The sequence below is a fragment of the Schistocerca serialis genome, chromosome 7 (genome assembly GCF_023864345.2).
Source record: "Schistocerca serialis cubense isolate TAMUIC-IGC-003099 chromosome 7, iqSchSeri2.2, whole genome shotgun sequence".
Lineage (NCBI taxonomy): Eukaryota > Metazoa > Arthropoda > Insecta > Orthoptera > Acrididae > Schistocerca > Schistocerca serialis.
Genome location: NC_064644.1, coordinates 333,341,180 through 333,358,164, shown reverse-complemented (window position 1 = coordinate 333,358,164; position 16,985 = coordinate 333,341,180). Strand labels below are relative to the sequence as shown.

At 39.1% G+C, this 16,985-nt stretch overlaps 1 protein-coding gene across 1 annotated transcript in view; it reads right to left on the bottom strand.

Annotated features, from left to right (window-relative positions):
* The window catches only part of LOC126412163 (WD repeat-containing protein 81), a 300,014-nt gene that overhangs the window by 234,096 nt on the left and 48,933 nt on the right, over positions 1-16,985 (bottom strand). The window contains exons 6-7 of the mRNA XM_050081630.1: positions 10,548-10,748; positions 1,397-1,542 (exon numbers count right to left, since the gene is read on the bottom strand). Of these exons, the coding sequence (XP_049937587.1) occupies positions 1,397-1,542; positions 10,548-10,748 (347 nt within the window). The remainder of the gene's footprint in view (positions 1-1,396; positions 1,543-10,547; positions 10,749-16,985) is intronic.

Genomic DNA, 16,985 nt, shown 5'->3' with positions numbered 1-16,985 from the left:
CACCTGCAATGACTAAGTCAAGGAGGAGTTCCCTAAGAACATCAACGGCCCTTGGTATCACCACTGAGAAAGCTAGGTTGCAACTATGGAGTGCAACAATCTACCTTCCCCCTGTCTGGAATAGAGTTTTATAAACCCCCATCTCATGGCTATAAAGTGAAATAGGTGACTTGGAAGTCCCTGGAAAGCCTAAGATCTGGAGTTGGCAGATCAAAGGTCAACTTGGCAAGATGGGTCTACACTGATCGAGATGATTCTGTGACTGTGGAGAAGACCAGATTGTTCATCATATGCTTCAATTCTGACTGTACCCAGCCTCCTGCAAATGAACTTCATCAGCGAGCAGAAAATGCATTGGAGGGGCCAAATTTTGGGAAAAAATATACAGTCATGAAAATGTATATAATACACATATTTCTGATAAAGGACTAATAAAACAAACTCTAGTGGACGAAACTGAAACAGAAAAATGCTGTCAGACAAAAACAATTACTTTTTATGTTTCTAGCCATCAGTTTCTACGGCAAGTGAAGGAACATGGTACCACTTGTTACATTTATTCTGCATAGTATCCATTAATGTAAAACTATAAAAAATTTTATATGTCCACAATATAACCTTAACATTGAATATAATTGCTTAAAAACCCAAATTTGACCTACATACATAGTTAATTTTTAATGTCATCTGTTAAATTACACATTTACTTACATACAATAAATTATGTGCATATGTTAGTGTATACTTCACTTCTGCAGTTGCTCTGGGCATCCAGCACAACAACTAAATATTGCACAAACAGATAAGTCTTTAGTAATAGAAAATACAACAGATTGAACAAAGGATATTGTGAATAATTGCAGTTGCAGTTATTGTCTGTTGCTGTCTTGGTGTTTCCCTTTATTGTATTTGGTTTCATCATTGTGTCACTATCACAGAATTCTAGTTTGACATTTTCACAGTAATCACTAACATTGCTGTCTTGAAGTAGCTCACAAATTCTGACAGCTTCAACTATGTACAGATTAGTACATCGTTAACTGAAAACAGAATAATTACCATGTACAAATATGCACATAATACCCCTGCTTTACAAAATAGTAAGGTGCCTGAGCTATTGTACGTACTGTCAGCAACACAGGGTGCTGCGAAAAAAAAAATTATTATAATGTAGAATGAAATTTTCATTCTACAGTGGAGTGTGCGCTGATATGAAATATTAATCTGCCAGGAAGTTTCATTACTATAATGGTTTCTGCTGCAACAGAATGAAAATGGGTTAAGGTGTAGTGGAAAGTGTAGATTGGAAGTATAATTAATAAATTAAGTTGGAAATTATGATTATAAACATCAGACATCCACAATATTTGAATAAAGTTTGAAAATATTATCTTACTTGTAACCAAAGGTTAGATCTATCCAGTGATGTAGCCTTTCAGAGACATGATTACTCTCCAGTATATCACGATGTCTTTCAATAAAATCCTCAACAGAAGTTGCCCAAGACGGAATTTCCAGGTTAGGAAGATCCTCATGGATGGACTGAAAAAAATTACATAGAAGGGGATATTTTAAACCCAATGTTTATGCAATAACAGGAACAGTTTGCATTAGTATGTAAAACTACATTGAATGCTGCATTTGTCAAACACATGTCTGAAAAAGATAAATACTGTTAATCACAGTAACATATTTGATGACCTTTTAAAGACATGCACGGAATTCTTACATGTCTGTGGTTACTTTATTATTTACGTTACAACCAATTCAGAAAATGTGTATGGTATTGCACTGTCTCACATGTAATTAATGAACATTTTGTTGCAAAGACTCTTCCTCCATGGACATTTCTCACTCAGTACCCTTCCCTTCCTTTCTGTTGTGCAAACTTAGTGCTGCTAATGACATCAAATGTTTGGGTCTTTTTATAGTTGTCATGATATTTTGAAGTGTGTGAATGTTAACAGGGCAGAAGATATGACCTCCAGAACACTGTCCCATTCTACCACCTCTAGTAGCCGCAGAATTTTGGAACATATGTACCTCAATTATACCACCATTACTCCAAGATAGATTACAGAATCAATCAATCACATGAATACCAACCAACAGTTTCTGAAACTTACTGATGTATTTTAAGAGCCATGGACAAAGCTGTGTAGGTGAATTCCAAGTTCCTTGATTTTAAAAGGCTTTACATTCAGTGTCACATATAAACTTACACTAAAGAAAGTATTTTTATACAAGTCACAACATCACAATTGTGACAGGAATAAGGATAGTTCTGTTTTTGAAGCACAGTATATTATATTACCTGGAATGTCATCCATATACAGGGTTGTCAGAAGCAGTCTGAATAGCTTGAGGGGTGTGACAAGGAGTGCTGTGTTGAGAAATAATTGTTAAGAAAAAAAATATGTTGCACCATTTCAGAGCTAATTAGCATAGACGTTAGCCAACCATGCTGTTACATGCACAAATTCATGTAGTCCACCAGAGACAGTGTCATCAAATGTGTTCTTTGTTTGGTTTCCTAAAATCACACAAGAGAGCAATACGAAAATTGGACATAGGATGGTAGTATGAATTGAACCCAAGCCAAAGGCTGAGCAGTCTTGTGTGCTATCTTCTGCACTATGAGAATAACTGACACTTCTTGTGGGCTGCTTGAATTTGCATGCAAAATGGCCTGATTGACTAACTTCAGTGCTAATTGACTCAGAAACGGTATAATGTATCAATATTTTTCTTTAACAATTATTTCTCAGCACAACCTACCCTGAAAACCTTTACAAGTTTTTCAGAGTGTTTCTGACCACCTTGTACACACATATAAAATTTTGGCTGTGCCCCATGTGAAATTTCACACTCTTCAAGAAGGGCACAGTTATCTATGGGGGAAAAATGGTTAGTGGGAAAAAATGTACCCATGTCATAAACTTGACTTCTTTAGGAGGCAAAATTTACAGTACCACTGACGTACATGTTTAAAAACAGAAAAAATATATCTATCTTTTGGAACTATTACTTGATACATATAAAGGGTAGTGCAAATGGACACAGCCTCATTTGACTAATGGGACAATGATGCAGCTATACTGATACAATTTATCTTACTAAAATCAACTTCAAAAATTTAAACAACTTGCAGGATGAATTTCAGCTCTACATTGGATTGTGCACCAATTTGAAACTTCCTGGCAGATTAAAACTCTGTGTCAGACCAGGACTCGGACATATAGAGCAATTGCTTGCAAAAGGTGAATGTCCCAGGTGTGAGTCAGGGTCTGTCCCACAGTTTTAATCTGCCACGAAGTTTCGGTTCATTGCACACTTTGCTTCAGAGTGAAAACCCATTCTGGAAACAATACCCCAGGCTGTGGCTAAGTCATGTTTCCTCATTATCCCTTCTTTCAGAGTGCTAGTTCCACAATGTATGCAGGAGAACATCAGAGAAGTTTGGAAGGCAGTAGATAAGGTATTGGCAGAAGTAAAGCTGTGATGGCAGGTCATAGGTTGTGCTCAGATAATTCAGTTGGTAGAGCACTTGCAAATAAAAAGCAAAGGTCCCAGGTTTGAGTTCCCGCTTGGCACAGCGTTTTAATCTGTCATGAACTTTTAAACAACTTATTTGAAGGATGTAAACAATATACGTTCCTTAAATTAATACATGGAGTTTAACGGAAAACAAAATTGAACAGTCATTCTACTCACACTTGATCGATGAATGGGTAGAGCTTTCATGTTGTTGTTGTGGTCTTCAGTCCTGAGACTGGTTTGATGCAGCTCTCCATGCTACTCTATCCTGTGCAAGCTTCTTCATCTCCCAGTACCTACTGCAACCTACATCCTTCTGAATCTGCTTAGTGTATTCATCTCTTGGTCTCCCTCTACGATTTTTACCCTCCACGATGCCCTCCAATACTAAATTGGTGATCCCTTGATGCCTCAGAACATGTCCTACCAACCGGTCCCTTCTTTTTGTCATGTTGTGCCACAAACTTCTCCCCAATCCTATTCAATACCTCCTCATTAGTTATGTGATCTACCCATCTAATCGTCAGCATTCTTCTGTAGCACCACATTTCGAAAGCTTCTATTCTCTTTTTGTCCAAAATATTTACCGTCCATGTTTCACTTCCATACATGGCTACACAACATAAAAATACTTTCAGAAATGACTTCCTGAGACTTAAATCTATACTCGATGTTAACAAATTTCTCTTCTTCAGAAACGCTTTCCTTGCCATTGCCAGTCTACATTTTGTATCCTCTCTACTTCGACCATCATCAGTTATTTTGCTCCCCAAATAGCAAAACTCCTTTACTACTTTAAGTGTCTCATTTCCTAATCTAATACCCTCAACATCACCCGACTTAATTCGACTACATTCCATTATCCTCGTTTTGCTTTTGTTGATGTTCATCTTATATCCTCCTTTCAAGACACCATCCATTCTGTTCAACTGCTCTTCCAAGTCCTTTGCTGTATCTGACACAATTACAATGTCATCGGCAAACCTCAAAGTTTTTATTTCTTCTCCATGGATTTTAATACCTACTCCGAATTTTTCTTTTGTTTCCTTTACTGCTTGCTCAATATACAGATTGAATAACATCGGGGAGAGGCTACAACCCTGTCTTACTCCCTTCTCAACCACTGCTTCCCTTTCATGTCCCTCGACTCTTATAACTGGCATCTGGTTTCTGTACAAATTGTAAATAGCCTTTCGCTCCCTGTATTTTATCCCTGCCACCTTTAGAATTTGAAAGAGAGTATTCCAGTCAACATTGTCTAAAGCTTTCTCTAAGTCTACAAATGTTAGAAATGTAGGTTTGCCTTTCCTTAATCTTTCTTCTAAGCTAAGTCGTAAGGTCAGTATTGCCTCACGTGTTCCAGTATTTCTACGGAATCCAAACTGATCTTCCCCGAGGTCGGCTTCTACTAGTTTTTCCATTCGTCTGTAAAGAATTCGTGTTAGTATTTTGCAGCTGTGGCTTATTAAACTGATTGTTTGGTAATTTTCACATCAACACCTGCTTTCTTTGGGATTGGAATGATTATTTATATTCTTCTTGAAGTCTGAGGGTATTTCGCCTGTTTCATACATCTTGCTCACCAGATGGTAGAGTTTTGTCAGGACTGGCTCTCCCAAGGCCGTCAGTAGTTCCAATGGAATGTTGTCTACTCCAGGGGCCTTGTTTCGACTCAGGTCTTTCAGTGCTCTGTCAAACTCTTCACGCGGTATTGTATCTACCATTTCATCTTCATCTACATCCTCTTCCATTTCCATAATATTGTCCTCAAGTACATCGCCCTTGTATAGACCCTCTATATACTCCTTCCACCTTTCTGCTTTCCCTTCTTCGCTTAGAACTGGGTTTCCGTCTGAGCTCTTGATGTTCATACAAGTGGTTCTCTTATCTCCAAAGGTCTCGTTGGAGAGCCTTCATATCTGACACATTTGCTGTGCAGACAGGCTACTGCCTGCAACACAGCAAACAACCATACAGTACTGTAGCACAGTTTGTCGAAGCTACAGCCGACTTACAATACTACTTCTGGAGATTGAACAAAATAAACCCAAGCATACTGTGTTCTTTTAAACTGAACCTCTAGTATCCACCATAGTACCATGGGACCTGGTGACCCACAACATTGTTCCCAGAGGCATTAGCATTGACGAAAACAGTGCTGCCATCGCACCACTACTTCAATTCTGTGAATCATGTGTCCCTGGAGTGTCAAGCCAATATCCTGCCACTAGGCGGATATTTATATTGCCACCCAACTGCTCTGCAGCCAACTTCACGCCAGCTGTGCCAAGCAGCTTATCAATCAGAGTTCATATTGCTAAGCCTGTGGGATCATAGCCAGTCAATACCACATCAGGTGCAATCACTGCATGTGCAGAGATTGATACAAAGGTTCCGATGTTCTCTGACAGCAGCAGCAAAAGGGATCTGCACTGTCCAGCTGCTGGCTGCATGCATGTCACACTCGCTGAGCTGAGGAACCACTGGCACCAAGAATCACATGGAGAAGAGACCGGCCAACTGCAGCTCAAGCCAGTTCTTGCTGAGTTCTTGCCCAGTTGTCGAGTAGCTCCAGTTAGAAGAAGTCTTCATAGTGCAATCACAACTTTCTCTAGAAACGCAGTACATCAGAAATGGCCTTAAGACTTGTATTTATTTCTATACAGTGAACTTATGAAGTGTTTAACTTATCCCGGATTTGCCAATTACTTGTATATGGATTTTGACATGGATGCTCTGTACCAAAGTTGAGTATAATACAATATTTCTCCAAGCAATTGTGTTCTCTTATTCTTTTGATTTCTGCCTCATAACCTATCCACTGACCTGATGGGACATCATACTTTTGGCAGCAAGACTTATTTGGTCACTTCAGAGCCAACAAGGAGTCTCTCACTGCAGCATCCATGGGCTTCAACTGCCTTTGTTGGACTTTATCTTAACTGTCCTCAAGCTACTGTTTCACTGTATCTTGTCTCAATATCCTTGTGACTTTCAGCTTGAACCAAGTGGTATGGACTGACATCTCAAGGAACTATGTTATTTTATTCTGTTTATTAGACTTAATATAAGTACAGTTATTCCTTGCTACCTAGACACATAAGTAATTGTGTGTTGTTCCCCTCTGTCATGAACACTAAAGTACTTAGAGCCATATAGCAAGGAACCTGAGAATCTATTAACACTATCACGAACAGCAAATGTTTCACATGCCAAACATGAATGGTCATAGCATTCTGGCAGAAGATATTCTTAACATACAAAGAAATCTAATAATTGTAGCCACTCCAAGTGGGATTGTTTAATGCATGTGGGGTGCATGTCAGCTGTCATCAAGTAGCAGCCACCACTAATTGGCCAGGGATGTCAATTAAGTAAAGTGGTATCATTTGATTACCACATAATCTTACCTGTGCTCCTTTTACCTTGCCACTAAGAACACATTCATTTTTAGCAGTTTATCTTCTACAAATTGCCTTTCTGCGGCTTAGAAGCTGCTCGCTCTGAACACCAAACAGTGCAACCCATGTTTTATTCCTCTGTACGCTTACTGACTTCCTGCTCATCAAAATCTATTCAGATTTAACAAGCTTGGAGTACAATAAGAGATAGTGGACAACAGTGTAGTTTCAGTGGCTACCTAGCCCACACACACAGACTGTTTTCTTAGAGTGTTAGAATAACAATATGCATCTGGTCCGACTGTCTGACAACTTTGTCATACATGGTGAACTTGGTTCTTAAATACTTTGCCAACAGCTTAATGTATTTTCCAGGTCAAATTCATCACTTTCATCTTAAAGTTCTATGTCATTCCTTTTCATGTTTGGCTACAGCTCATATCTTATTTAGCATATTAAACTGCTCAACAAAGAAGACATCTGTACTTGACTTGAGTTTTGCCATCCTTTATATAAACCAAAGCAAACTTTCAGATGTATAAAGCCTAAATGACAGTGTAATTACAACTGTCTGTCAATTTATCAAGTGCTGTAGAGTCCTTCAATGAAAGAGAAGATTTTCAAGATCCTTTATGTTACAGGCCATAAGGGTGATGCTTTCCTTCTTGTCCTATTAATAAAACTTTCTCCAAGAAAACAGTCCTCATTATGTTTAATTACAATACTAATCTCCTAAATTGCCATCCAAACAAATGACATGAACATTCTTCAATCTGATGTGGGATACATCACATAACATAACATTTTGTTTATTATTTTCCTGATTATCACATACCTTGTTACTTGCAGGATGGCATTTTAGTTTTCTAGTTTAACATGTAATTAACATTTCCCTGTATTTTTCTGGTACCAGTATTCTCAAAATTTACCTTTCTATTTCCTGTTAGCAACACATAACTTGTTTGTTCTGTCACTGTTTATGGATAGAGTTGACTTTGTTTCACAGATATGTATAATCTTGACATGATTTATATCCTATATTAGAAAACACTGTTTTGTCTGTCTGGATGATCTGAAAATGGGTTCACGTAGCCTGGAATTAGTCATCAATTAAATGAAAAGTGGATCATAGAAATTTTAATCATGCCAAGGCCAGTCATGTTGGTGGCTGATGCTCCCTCTTAAGAGATTGACACAATTGCTCATACAGAGTTGGATCACTGGACACGCCAACTGCCTTCACATTGGAAACCCTCAACAAAGCACGATGCAACTATTCAAAGATTGAGAAAAAAGGTCTTGCAATCGTATATGCGGTGACCAAATTCCACTAATACTTTTATGTATTCTACTTGGTGGCAGATCAAAAGCCTCTAATTTCATTGTTCAGCCCTTCACAACGTGTCCCTCCACAATGGCACAAAAGTTGCAGTTTTGGTCTTTGCTCCACGCAAACTATCGGTATGAAAGTGTGTACAGGCCAATGACTAAACACAGAAATGCAGAACCTTTTATTTCACATTAATGTCCAGGACACTGAAACAATTGCTGATTTTCCCATCGACTACTGATGTATTGCTCAGGCAGCGTATGCAGACCCCAATCTCAAGATTCTGCAGCAGTACCTCCAAACTGGTTGCCCATATTTAATACAGAAATTTTTTGATTGGTTAAAGCCCAGTGCCCGTCGGCAATTTCTGCATACTGACTTTGCTGGTTCCTATTGGCTTATCGTGGTAGGCACCTTTAGCTAGTTTCTGTTCATGGTGGCCATGCACTCCACCACAACAGTAAGCACTATCACAACTCTGACGTCAATTTTTTGCATCGGAGGTCTATCAGAAGTGCTGATTTTGGACAATGGACACCAGCCTACATTGGCAGAATTTCAGCAGTTTTGTGACACAAAAGGCATCAAACATGTGACGACTGCATGGTCTACCCTCAATCTAATGGTGAAGCGGACGCTTTGTTGGAACTTTCAAGCAAAAAATTAATGAGGTACGCACTTCCCATGTACAAGAGTAAGCTTTAGTCCTCCTCCTCTCATCCTACCATTCCCAGCCAAGCAATGGCATATCACCAATCTAGCTTTTGCATGGACACCAACACAGAACACTGCTTCAGCTGCTGCATCCTCCGCAGTGGTTGGCCCATCCACTGCAGTACTCTACGTTTAAAGTGAATGATTTGGTCTTCTTCAGAGTTTTTCGCAGACATAGGCACTGGGAATGTGATGTTACCACCAAAGTCTTGGGACCCTCTTTGTATTGGTGTACAGGATTGCCCCCAGGCTGCAGAAGTGTCATCACATTCAGCTTCATTTTGTGGGCTGCTTGATCATGCCACGGAGTTTTCATTCGCACATTCAGTGTTCAGCATCAGCTGTCTTCATCTCCCTCGGATCCTGTGCTTCCGGCATCAGATGGAGAAACTATGTATATTGATGCAGCACTGTTACTGTCACTGTAGCCCCATCTAGGAGATCTGGGCTGCTTTTATAATGCCACCTTCCAGTGGGCTGCTGAGGACCATCCGGGCGCTGTTGCACCTCCACCAATACAAGCAGATGCTCCATCCCTGGGTGTGGATGCAAAGCCTGTAGCTGTATTTTTTTCGACATTGTTTCCAGATATTCTCACGATGAATGTCAGGATGTGGGCAGGAGCTTGTCATTGGCTGAAGTTTTAGTTCCTGCCTCCTCAGTGGCACCTGCACCCATAACTCCCATCCCTCCCCCCGACCACGACCCCCATCCCCACTGACATTTCTGGGAGCACCAGATGGCAAGGAGTTTGGGGAGGGGGAAGGGGAGCAAGGTAGTATCATGCACTATCAATGTCACACTGTGCAGTCCATGTCTAGAAGCTGGCAGTAGCCCATGTGATTGCACTGCCAATATGCTGCTGGAACCATGACACACCTTCCTCTGCTCACACAGCCAACACCACCTGCATTATCAGCAGCATCTTGTTATTGTGTCTGATGAACCTGCCTATCTCAAGGACATATACTGGTTTGTATTCTGGACCTTCTATTACTCAACTTAAGTAAAAAGGAGTTAAACATGACAAGTGTGTCTCATTATTTTTGCTCTTTTTATTAGACCGCACTAACTCCTTGGCATCCACGACTGGGCCAACCAAATACAAACAAGGTAGTTTAGTGAGTAAATGACAGACTTCAAATCAAAAGATTTGTGGTTGGATTTCCAGTACGTTCTAGGAGTTTTCAATCACTTATTGCTCCTTTTACTTCTGCCAAAGATTTGTTGACGGGAAAAATGTCAATTTGCATCTTGTTATGTAGTCTACATTAAACAACAGATCCCCTTATAACTAGGAAACTTTGAGTAAAGTGGTGGAAACCTTTACCTCCAGAAGACACACAATGTGACCAGCACTACAACAATCATATTTGATTACTGTCATTACCACACATCTCCATTTTGAAATTAGGGACATTAGCAACATTACACAATTAATCACTTATCTAACAGCATTCACATTGACCTTATTCGGCAGTTTACAGATTACAAAACTAAATAATTTTAATGTCTCCTCTCTTGTTTACTTCAAACATAATTATAAACAAAAATCTGATGAGTACCTCAAAAACAGTAGGATCAGAAAAGAATTCAGGAATACATTCATCAGGAGTCCATTCTTGCATCCTCTGAATGGATGAAGGGTATTCTGCTGGGACCCATTTTGGGCGGACGTATTTACAGAGAATGGATTTTGGTATTCTCCGTGCCATGTACACGTAGTATGTTATTTCAGAGAGAACTTCTGAAACATGGTGTGGCACCTGAAAAAAATTAGTTTTATGTTAAAAGAAATAATGGTACTCACGAACATATTTGGAAGCATCTTACATGTGCATCAAATGTTGTCTGTCCAGTGAGAACTAACTAAACAGGTGGAAATTGCACACCCATAGTTGCATATAGGTTATGCAGCACAGTATCTGAAACTAACAGATTTATCCACCTGTTTAACTTTTTCCCTGACTATTATCTCTCAGACTATTTTATCAAAAAAATCTACACTGCTGACAGAAGAAGACATGCTGATGACTACGAGTAGCCACATGACAGAGCTAATAATAAGACAATAACCGGAAGAGTAGAGATCGAGGCAAGTAGTTTTGACTAAGTCAAAGGGATACATTCAATCAGATCACATTCAATTGGTAACACTGATTTTAAATGAAAAATGAAGGTTACAGTTTTTGTTCAGCACATAGCTTTAGCATTGCATTGTTTTCCTCTTCCTGTTCTGTATGAGTCTCAAAAACAAATAGTCCTATTTAACACTTTGTTTCATGTTCCTCTTGTTGCTTTTACTGTACACACTGTGCAATATGCCACACAGCACACACACACACACACACACACACACACACACACACACACACACACACACCTAAGAAACATGCAAATAACTAATTAACTACATGTAAAATAACAAGAAGGCAACGACTCATCTACAGCAGACTATGTACGCATAGTAGAAATACTAAACATAAAACAGCATTCACAGAATCTTTTGAGCTCTTCCTCTTTTTCTAGTACAAGTACACACACCACACAGACACCCAAACATACACTCCTGAGACTTACTTACTAAATATTCCAAGCTATGGACAAAGGATATCATGAGATATGCTGGTGATACCCTATAATCTTCTCTCCATGGAAACAAAAGATTTTTATTATTGCTGTTTTAAAGCACTGGATACTTCATATTGAGAATATGTAAATGTTGTGACATACAATGTATTTCAGAAGAAGTGTTCTTCTCTGTAATGCACAAAATAATAAGCAAACAGAATATTTACTTAGATAGGTACAGGGGTTAGACAAAAACATATAAACACTGCAAGAGATGCATGCTTTAACATAAATGCAGATGCTAGCCAAACCTGAATGTTGTGCTGTTGCATCTAACCACAAACAGTACCTGTGTGTTACCTTCAACATGTGGCAAGCATCAGTTGTGGTCAGAACAGTGTTCTGTATAGCTGTGAGTGCATTATGTCATAGCTAAATGAATTCGAATGTGTGTATGATGAGTGCTTCTGTGGCCAAGGTAGCCAAAGTGTTTGGTGTTGCAAGAGGCACTGTGTCTACAATTTATACTGCATTCAGGAAAAGAAGACAAATGTCGTCTGCAAAGTCACATCATGCGTGAAGGTGTTGAGTAATTGTGAAAGTCATTGAAGATAACTGCGATGAAAAATAAAGAGGACGACAGCAGCAAAAGTCTCTGCAGAACTCAATGTTGCATTCTTGAACACCATTAGCAGCAAAAGGACATGAAAGGAGCTCCATAAACAGAGAATTTCATAGCAAGTTGGAATTCCAAAACCACTCGTTAATGACGCAACTGATCATAAAAGGAAAACATGGTGCCAAAGCCATATAATCTGGACTATATAGCAATGGAAAAATATCATTTGGTGAGGTGAACTTTGTTTCACACTGTTTCTATCTTATGGCTGAGTTTATGTCATGAAAGGGAAACATGATGGGAGTTCAGTGATGACTTGGGCAGTGATATTGGATGGGCCACACAGTTACTGTGCGAGATTGCATTACTGACAAGAATTCTGTGATCATTTTGGCTGATGGGAACCATCCCATGGTATAATGTTTGTTCCTCAATGGTGGTGATGCTTTCCAAGATGACAGTTCTTGTTCACATAGTTCACGTTGTCCACGACTGGTTTTTTGAGCACAAAGATGAACTGTTGCATCTCCCCCTGGCCTCCACAGCCACCATATCTCAATATTATTGAGACTTGGTGGTCTACTTTGCACAGAAGGGTGTGTGGTCACTATCCACCTCCATCACTGTTACCGTAACTTGCCACTATTTTTTAGAAAAATCATATAAAGTTTGCTTGAAAACCATACAGGACCTGACTTTATCCTTTGCAAGATAACTAGAAGCTGTTTTGAATGCTAATAGTTTTGTTGTATGGCTTTAGGCATGGTAATGTGTTATGTTTTTCGGTGCTTCCATATTTTTGTACACCACTTGTAAATGTAAGAAATGTTAGTTTTTCTGTGAAGTTATGAACATAGTTTCCTTATATAAGAGCACATAAGTATAGCACATGAACATTCCACTCTATCACACTATATCACATCCCTGTGTCCAACGAATCCACATGCCCAGGTCATAGGCATTGAATACAGCATGTCACACAGAACAAAAGTGGGACCTTTCCACCAGGTGGGTGTCATGTCGCCACCAGTCGCAGGTCATCAGCATTGGGAGGCCACAGCATCACTGATCGCTAAAGTATAGGTATATACTGGAATAAGAATAAAGTTATGTAAAAGTAACTGCAGTTTGCCTATCAATCTGCCAGATCACATGCTCGTCATGACAACTCCACACTCAGGCACTGCTCCTCCGGGACTTGATCTCATAAAATGGTGTCAGAAGTGGGTTCCACAGTGCTCCTCTACCCACTACTATCCCTTACAAGAGCAGAAAATCTACAATCTTGCGTGGGGTGTAGCACTTTGTGGATTGAATTAGGAAAGTTAATGCTAACATGTTTGAGCTCAGTGAGAATGATCGCTAAAGTTCATGTGTGACATTCGTACGTGGAACTAGCACAAGGGACATCATCCTTCCTTTCAAGCACTTCTCTCTGGTGATGTAGTGGATTGAAATCCAGCACTGAAGGTAGGACTGCCGCAGATACTGGCTTTTCTTGGAATGCATCCGAATGGCTATTATGGCACATTTTTAATAACTGAAGTAACCAGGTAATCAATCATGATGGACACACTGCAAGGTGTGGATTTGCAGTCTGTTACACTGCAATTAGGCTCAGAAATTCAGCAATTAAAAATAAACTAAAAAATGGAGCAAGTTTAAGATCCCGGAGTGACTCTGACAAAGTAACTGGGGCAAAACTGCAAATCCAAGATGACGCACTCGATTTCGTCACATGTGGCACCATATGCAGTCATGCAGCTACCTATGATGAATTCAAATTGTGCTATTGTACAAGAGGAAAAACACAACAAGGTTTCACAGGGAGAAATCCCACAGCATGCATATTTTGAATGGAGAATCAACTGAGCACTTTATGGACTGAATTAGGAAAGTTAATGCTAACATGTATGAGCTCAGTGAGAATGATTCATACAATGAGGCAAAACTGTTTGAAGCTCATAATGAACATTAGATATAGTTCTGAATGGGTGACAGGGTGAAGTCAGCCGAGAATTCAGATTAGCACATTGTGAGACATTTGAAGAAGCAGTACAAATGGCAGTTTGATTTGTTGAAGAGCTATAAAGACCTCAAATTGATTGCAAATCAGATTGTCATGTATTAGAAGCTTACTCAGGAACCAGCTGTCAAGAGAGCTGGCAGCAAAGCACAGCTTCTTGTAGGAAAAAGATTTTATGTTTCGCATATGGAGTGGAATGTCACATAGTGCGAAACTGTCAGAAGGAGAACACAAGGTTGAAGGTGGAAAACTTTGTGAGGGGTACATTAAATGACTGACTGGAGGCATGGGTCACCATTTCTTCCACCCGCAAGTAGCAGTAGTTACTGTGAGCTCTACTGATGATCATTCTAAATGTCTGCTCATTAAAGCAATTTACCATGGACAAAATGTTTGTTTCCTAGTTGATACAGGAGGTTAAATTTCTTTGATGTGAAGCAATATAGTTAAGAAAGAAAGTTGGGTGGAGCCAATAAGTACAATAAAAAGAGTTTAATGGCAACGAGGTGCGCAGTTATGGAGAAGTTTTGATTAACTTCATGATAGCCTAGCTGAATATGTGGTTGAATCGCAAGTGATAAGGAGCAGAAACACTACAAAGTGTATATTGGGGTTAGATTTTATGGCAGCTAACTATGCTCAGATCAGAAAGAGAAATCCAATTGAGTCATAATGATTATGTCTGCAACGGGAAATCTAAACATCATACTCAAACAATGCTGTGCTGCTGAAGTAATGCACAAACCAAGTAGCGATGCTGTTTCACTGATCAATGTTTATTTGACTGAACGTGAGTGAATCCTCCTGGGAATAGGAAAAAATTCTGTATATCGACGGGAAGATGCCAAAGTGCAAGGAAAAAAATAGCTTGCTGTTGACAGAACCATCAGTAAATGGTGACTTGCTAGCCCAGAGGCATTGCTATGTACCATGAACTGCCAGTGTCATTAACGAAGAACCAAATAGGAAATTACCAGCTCCAGTACGTGTTGCTAATCTGAGTAACACAGAAGCAAAGCTACCACGAGGAACCATTGTGGCAACAGTGTTGAACCTAGATACACAAGATGTGATAGAAGTACCTACCGAGGAGAAACATGTGCAGGTAGTAAATTATTGTCCACTTAATGACAAAGTAATCCATGATGTAAATACCTCCAAGAGTCCCTACCGTAAATCAGGAATAGACAAACTCAAATGTGATATATGCCCAAAATTCTACATTGGACAGACAGGCAGAAGTTTTGAAATTAGATACAAAGAACATATTGATGCTCTAAGACTTGGTAACTTGAACAAATCAGCATTTGCAGCCCATATTGCTGAAGAAAACCATTCAGTGGGAAACATTGAGGACAACTTAAAAATTTTGCATCTAACAAAAAAAGGAGCCACTATGAATATATTAGAAGAATTAGAAATACACACACACAAAAACAGCACCCCAGACTATATCCTTAACGAACAAACAGAGTTAGCTAACACCCCTTTCCTGAAAAATTTCTAAAAATTACTTTCCAGCTTCCAAAGCAAATAATATTAATACACCTATCTGCAGATCAAGTAGCAAATTTATATTTTACTATAATTCTCATGATGCCAAATGTAATAAAATAATACACTATTTTACCTATACAGTTCTAAATATATATAAAAAACTTTATAATTAATTTAGCAATATCAGCTCAAAAATTCAGTGTCTCTGTACTAGTGTAAAAGGCATTACAGTTTTGTAAATGGATATATGATCCTTTCCAAATATAGGACATCATCGTCAAATGTTACGATATATCATAGCATCTGTGATACTCATATGTTTGTAAGCTCTTTGTATGTATCAAAACATGTGGTGTGTGGTTGAAATGATCTCAGCGACAAATCTAAAGTGTACAGTGAGAACTATTTGTGTGTGCAACAACGAGGATGCAGTGGGAATGCATTTACATCGGTTGGACAAATGTTATGAAAACAAACACTCGAAACCAACGTTTCACGTAAGTCACATGCAACGAAAATCTGTAACGCAACCATCTGTGTGTGACGTGTTTATAATTATGTTTTATTTATATTTTAGGACAACTAATCTATAAAAACACACCAAATGTCATACAGAAAGCGTGTAAACCATCTGATGATGAATCACAACAATTTGAAACCGGTAACGGTTTCCTTTGAATAAAGGAACCTAAAGTAAATTTGTGGCTGGTTGCTGTCCTGACATCATCAACATTTGTTTTGAAACAACAGCCACCGTCTCCATCATGTCGTCATATGACAAAATTGCATGAAGAAATCAACTGATGAAGCACTCTAAACAATCATTCAAGAGCTGCTTACTAAATTAAATAATTTCACCGGTGCTACTGAGCTACTCTGATATTTTTCAAGAATAGGATAATCTCCCTGCCATCCCCCTGGTTCAACACAGGATACATACAGGAAGAGCAGTACCCATTGCTCGATGACTGTACAGAATTCCATATAGTCAACAAGCCTTGGTCGAAGAGATGATTAAGGAACAGCTGTAAGTGGGGTTCATTGAACCTAGAGAACTATCAGATCCACACTGTTTATCCATAGTAACTGTAAGGAAGAAATCGCCTACAGGAGAACAGAAGTATAGGTTTTGTGTTGATTGCAGGAAGCTGAATGCTGTAATGTTATCAGATACTCATCAATTGCCAAATACTGTACACTCATTGGATTATCACGGTTCATGCAAAATCTTCTCCGTCCGTGACCTAACCTGTGGTTACAATAAGCTGATTCTGCATTCAGACAACAGGG